This window comes from Manacus vitellinus, unplaced genomic scaffold, assembly GCF_001715985.3.
Source record: "Manacus vitellinus isolate BGI_N305 unplaced genomic scaffold, ASM171598v3 scaffold_52_pilon, whole genome shotgun sequence".
Lineage (NCBI taxonomy): Eukaryota > Metazoa > Chordata > Aves > Passeriformes > Pipridae > Manacus > Manacus vitellinus.
Window position 1 is genome coordinate 4,669,165 of NW_021940628.1, and position 5,900 is coordinate 4,675,064.

At 49.1% G+C, this 5,900-nt stretch overlaps 1 protein-coding gene across 1 annotated transcript; it reads left to right on the forward strand.

The window, feature by feature from the left end:
• The first annotated feature begins 682 nt into the window (after nucleotides 1-682).
• UTP11 (UTP11 small subunit processome component) lies at nucleotides 683-5,109 on the forward strand. The gene is made up of 7 exons (XM_029963078.1): nucleotides 683-768; nucleotides 916-1,018; nucleotides 1,258-1,371; nucleotides 2,425-2,518; nucleotides 2,774-2,904; nucleotides 4,116-4,226; nucleotides 4,827-5,109. Exons 2-7 carry the CDS (start codon nucleotides 998-1,000, stop codon nucleotides 4,908-4,910), a joined length of 555 nt encoding a protein of 184 aa, XP_029818938.1. The 5' UTR covers nucleotides 683-768; nucleotides 916-997; the 3' UTR covers nucleotides 4,911-5,109.
• Nucleotides 5,110-5,900: the final 791 nt, after the last annotated feature.

Here is a 5,900-nt window from a genome sequence, read left to right on the forward strand (position 1 = left end):
GCCCTGGCTGATGGCAGGCTAAGCTGGGCTCGCTGGCCTCGACGCGCTGCCGCCCAGCCCGAGGGCGGAGCCGGGCCCGGGGCGGGGCCGGTGGCGGCCCAACGGTGCCGCCCCGCACAGCGCTTGGGGCGGGCGGAGGCGATGCCTCGCCACGATAGGGGGCGAGCGGAGCAGGTCCCCCGCCCGGCAGCGGGATGAGCGCCCGTACTGAGGCGCCTCCGCGTGGCAGGACCGGGGGCTCCGAGGAGGGCAGCGCCCGCTCCCGCCGCTGCCGCGGGAACGGGACGGGACGGGACGGGACGGGCCTGGGGAGCTCTGAGGGCGGCAGGACCCGCCCCGCGCGGGGGTCCGCCGCGCTCGGGGGCCCGCGCGCGCGCTCCGCCGTCGCCACGGCGACAGCGCCGCCTGGCGGGCTTGCGCTGCGCCGCCTCCGGCCCCCGAGCCCGCCCCGTTCCGGCGCGCGCCGCCCGCGTGTCCCCGCGCGGCCTGAAGCGGGCGAGAGCGACCCCCGGGCCGGCCCTCGCAGCCGCCGAATGCCATGTCGGCCGCCTTAGGAAAGCCGCCAAGGCGCGGCAGCGCCGCACCGCGAGCGAGGCCCAGGTCAGTGCGCCGGGCTGGGCCGGGTCCCCGTGCGCGCGCCCGCGCTTCGGCCCTCCCGCTCCCGGCCCCTCCCGTCCCCGCCCCTCACGCCCCCCTCTTTCCGTAGCCCGCCGCTCGGACGAAGCTGGGCTTGCTGGAGAAGAAAAAGGACTACCGGCTCCGCGCACAGTGAGTGCGGCCGCTCCGGGCCCCGAGCCGTTCCCTGCGCTGTCTCCGAGCTCGGACCATCGCTGGGAAGGACTCAGCCCCTCACCGGGGCTGTGAACACCGAGAAACTGCTGAACAACTCCTGATTGCTGTTTTTTTTCTCCCCAGTGACTACCACAAGAAGCAGAATGCTCTCAGAGCGCTGCAGAAGAAAGCTCTGGACAAGAACCCTGATGAGTTCTACTTCAAAATGATACGTGCAGAGCTCAAAGTGAGAAGCTCCACTGCCTTAAATGCTCTGTTGCTCTAAGTAACATTTCCCCCCCCATCTTGTTTTGATTTTAATTTATGAATTAGGAGGTAAATTAGCAAAATTGGTTTGGTGCCTGTGGAAGGCTTTGAAGAAAATGAGGGGCAAAGGACAAAGAAGTTCTGCTGTTGTTATCAGGCCTCAGCAGTGCACTCCGGGTGGATGGGCTGTCGGTAAGTGCTGTATGTGTCTGGTTGTAGGATGGAGTCCATGTAATAAAGCAGCCAAAGGATGAAGTGACCCCGGAGCAGGTGAAGTTGATGAGGACGCAGGATATTAAATACGTAGAAATGAAAAGAGTGGCAGAAGCCAAGGTAATACCTCACTTTTTGGTGTTTTTTTCAGCGTTGTTCTTGTCGTTGTTGCTGGTTATTGCATTTGTTTAGTGAAATCTGATTTGTACAATACTGGAAAGGACAATGGAAATGTCAGTGAAGTGCTAGATACAGAATCTAAAGGTGTGATGAATATCAAAAATGACACCTGCATTATTAAAAAATATGATCATTTTTATGTAAATTTCAGACATTAAACATGTACCCCTGCTTTACATGTTCGTAAGAAAATCATAGAATTGCTGAGGTTGAAAAAGCCCTTTCAGATCATCAGGTCAACTGTTCACCCAGCACTGCTGTGGTCACCACTAGCCTGTGTCCCCAGGTGCCACAGCCACATGATTTTTGAACCCTTCCAGGGAAGGTGATTCCACCATTTTCCTGGACAGCCTGTTACACTGCTTGACCACCGTTTCTGAGTTGAAATTTTCCCTGAAAATACCCAACCTGAACCTCCCTGGCACAGCTTGAGGCCGTTTACTCTTGTCCTGTCACTTGTTACCTGAGAGAAGTGACCGACCTCCACCTGGCCCCACCCTTCTGCCAGGAAATTATAGAGAGTGAGAGGGTCTCCCAGTTGAGGAGAATAATCTCAGGTGGGTTTTTGGAATATGGTAGGCAGGCAATCCACGGAAATACAGTCCTCTTCTGAAAGCCTTGTGTATTCTGATGTTGATGTACAAATCAGAATCAACTTGTCACTGCAGATAAAAAATCAAAGCAAGCCAGCTTTGGACTTGCCTTCATGCTTTTTCTGGTGGTTACATGGCAATCGTTCCCTTTTGCCATACAGAATACTCCATTTTGCAGTTGGATGTGTGAATTTTGGCTGGGTAACAGCGGGAATCGCTGTGACCCTCTGCCTGCAAAGGTCGTGAAGACATGTCATAAATATAGATCAGATGTGTTTTTAAAGATGAAAAAGGAAGGAGAAGTTCAGGTGTGTGTATCCTCGAGGAACAGACAGAAATGTCCTCGGGGGAGACGTGATTTTACTCGCTCCGAATTCGGCCAAACTTGTGCTTCCCGCAGAAAATCGAGCGGCTGAAGGCAGAGCTCCACTTGCTGGACGCAGCGGGAAGCGCCCCGGCCCGGCACCTCTTCTTCGTGGACACTGAGCGCGAAGGTGAGGCTTGAACGAACGGGGCTGACAGAGAACTAGTTCTGTCACGTGTTATTGTGTGCTTTCATAAAAAGAGACTTTCTTTTTCCCCAGGAGTAAGAATTCAGGTGTTCTAGAAATCCCTTTTGGTTAGTAGCTGAGATGTCAGTTCTGCAGGAGTCATTTTGCTGGGGCTCCTGTAGCGATATGTATGGAAGTTTTGCTGAGCAAAGGAGTCCATGGGAGTATATTCTTAATTTTTTTTCCTTTTATTTATAGTTCAGGAGTTTGATATTGCCACTCAGCTGGACACCGTTCCTGAACTCGTAGACAGAGTGTACAACCGACCGACCATTGCAACGCTGCAGAGAGAGACACTAAAGGGAGCTACTGATCCTGCCCACCTAAAGGTACTGCCACTGTTTGTATTTCAGAGCTCTTCTTGTTTTACATCTCATATAAAAAGTACTACAGAGGATTCATTGCACTGTTGTGGAGGAGAACAAAATTGTTCTGTTGTCTTAAACTTTTATTGGTGATACAAGGCAGTAGTGGATGTCACTTAATCACCAAGTGCCTGGAGGCTGCAGTCAGATCTGGACTGACGAGGAGAGCTCTTTCAGTGCATTCTAGTCCATGGGGGGTTATATATCACAAGTTGTGATGTACAGGCCGGAACAGAGTGGTGTGGGTCTGATGAGGCAGTTTTAAGTGTCATTTTTTTTTCAGCATCCACTGTTGAGTCTTCCATCATACCATCACAAAACCCTTGTACACCTGAATAGGTATTTGAAGAAGTTTATTCCATCACAGATATTTCTATTGCTGGGTTTCTGATCTTACGGTATTTTTCAGTTTGGTTCGGAGCCCAACGTGACTTGAGATTAGTCTGCCCCCTTTCCTTCTTGAAGCCATTTAAGCTATAGTCTTACTTCCTCCTTTTCCTAATTTGAATTGTTTCATGATTTTTTCAGCATTAATTGCTTATGCAATCAGCTTTGCTACTGTATCACAGTATCACAGCAGTTTTGTCCTGGAAGTAGCTACACAGCTTTAAGGCTGTAGATACTGTTCAGTTAGTTCAGATCTATTGGACAGTCTCTAAGTTGGTGTGAGGTAAAAATAGTTGTCTTAAAATTGCCAACTGGTAAATTTGTAACCTGTTTTTTCTGACTCAGATGTCAGATAACAAACACCCTGTGGTCCCTTTCCTCCTGCCTGTTTCAGTTTGGCTTGTAACTAAAGCAGTTGGACAAGTCATAGACTGACAAGTTTTCTCTTCTAAATGTCTGAGTCATATTTTAAGCATGTTGGGATCTGTTCTCCTGAATTTAATTACTTAAATCACACCTGCAGTAATATGATTTCTGTGCTGGGAAAGCCATCCACTCTTGTTAGGCAAACGTGACCCAACAAGTTGCATTTTGAGGGGCCTCTGCAGTCTCTAAGCACTTCAGGAATTGGTCTCTGGTCTGACCTTATTTTTTTCCCCCTCCTGTGGATAAAGTGGTTTTAATTAGGAAGTTTAATAATTAATGTTCTCATGTACTCAACATTGAAATTCAGAAGATTTAGACCATCTCTGTCTTAAAACAGTTTTGTTTTTTTTTTTTTCCTGCAGAAATTAGCCCAGCAGAGGAAGAACCAGTATGACCTCCTGAGGCAGCGCATCGAGAGAGAGAAGGCCATGTTTGTCATCACACAGAAAATCCAGACACGGAAAGATCTCCTGGTGAGGGATTTGGTCCTGATTCTGCAAATCTGTTCTGTTAAGGTCGTTGGGGCTGGTATTGTATATGTTGTTGTGTATATATATATGTGTGTTGTATATGTTTCTTCATTCTGGTTTTATAGTGACACTTCCAGAGAACTCCTAAAGATAAGTAATCCTCTTTTAGTATGGAAAAAGCAAGGAGATGAAGCATTCCAGTAAATTATATCTGCTACTCCAAGTCTCACCTTGTGAGCAAGGACAAAGACTCAACTGTGAAATTGTGCTCACAAGTAATTTCTCAAGCACTAAATGAATACTTTCAGGAGTCAGAGGCAAGGAACCATTTCTGTAGGTTACAAGAAACTCTTAAAAATCCGAATGACCGCAAAAATTACTTGTCTCAATCGGAAACTCCTTTTCACTGGTGCTTTTGAGCAAACCAGACTGTGCCTGACAGCCTAAAGGGGAAAAGAGCAGATGAAATTATAATTCCCTCCTAAACAGTTCAAAGTGACCATTTTTCACTAATGGTCAGACCCAGACAGGGACTGATTTATATGAGATTGGGTGGGGTGTTTTTCTTCTTGCATGCCAGCAAATATTTGTTCTTTTTTCCAGGACAAAACTCATAAAGTAAAGGTGAAAAAAGAAACAACAACTGGTCCAGCTATTTACAAATTCAAGTTTCAGCGGAAGCGTTAGCCATTCCATTGAAAAATTGTTACAGTCTTTGCTAAGAAAGGAGGGGGCTTCTCCCTTGCAGGAGGGCTGGTGCCAGCCTGCTTTTCCCTGCAGCCCAGCAGTTTGTTCAAACAAATTACTGTGGGCCTGTGGTAGCCATAATGTGTTATATCTAACTGATTAATAAATCAGTTCTCTTGGTATTTATGGTGGTGATCCACGAGAGGTGTCTGAGTGTCCTGGCAAGATGCGCCATAAACAATCTGTGACCAGTCAAGGTTGGAGTGGAGCACAGGGGAGGTGGGTTGGGACTGGGAAGGCGCTTTGGGATTGTCAGCATCAGCTCTGGGGGTGACCACGACCTGTCCAAACCCATGAGAGCTCAGATCAGCTTTTTCAGCTGTCTTTTCGTGCGAGTTAAAGGTGAATCACCCTCTAGTCACTCCCCCAATATTCCCCAATCCCTCTCGTTCTCCCACTACTCCGTTGTGTGCAGAAGTCAGGCAGTTCCTGTGCTGTGCATCCAGAGTTGCCTCAGTTCAAAAAAATACTAAAATTCTGTGTAGGGAGAGACAGTGCAGCAGCCAAGCGTGGGACAAGGGTTTGCCCCCTGCGTTTTCTTTGTGCCAGCTGGAGTGCCAGGGATGGGGGGGATGTGCAGACACATCCTGAGTGTCCTGGAGTGGCCCAGGCATGCCCAGAGAGCCTCGGCGTGAGCATTCCTTTTTTTTGCCTCTCTCCGCTGTCATTGCCAGCAAGAAGCACGTGGCCTGGAAGGGGGTAAGAAGAAAAAGATGCACTTCTTAGGTCCTTCCTTAGGTCCTTCCCACATCGGAGTTTTCCCAGCTTCTCAGCGATGAAATGTGATGTTTTTACGTGCTTGAATGCAGCTTCAGACAGTCCTGCTATTGCAAAGATTTCCAAGTTGGCAACAACCGTGGGGTGAATTTTCCCAGGGAAGCATCCAGGGACTCTGCAGAACCTAGAGCATGCAGGTTCTGTAACGGCTGT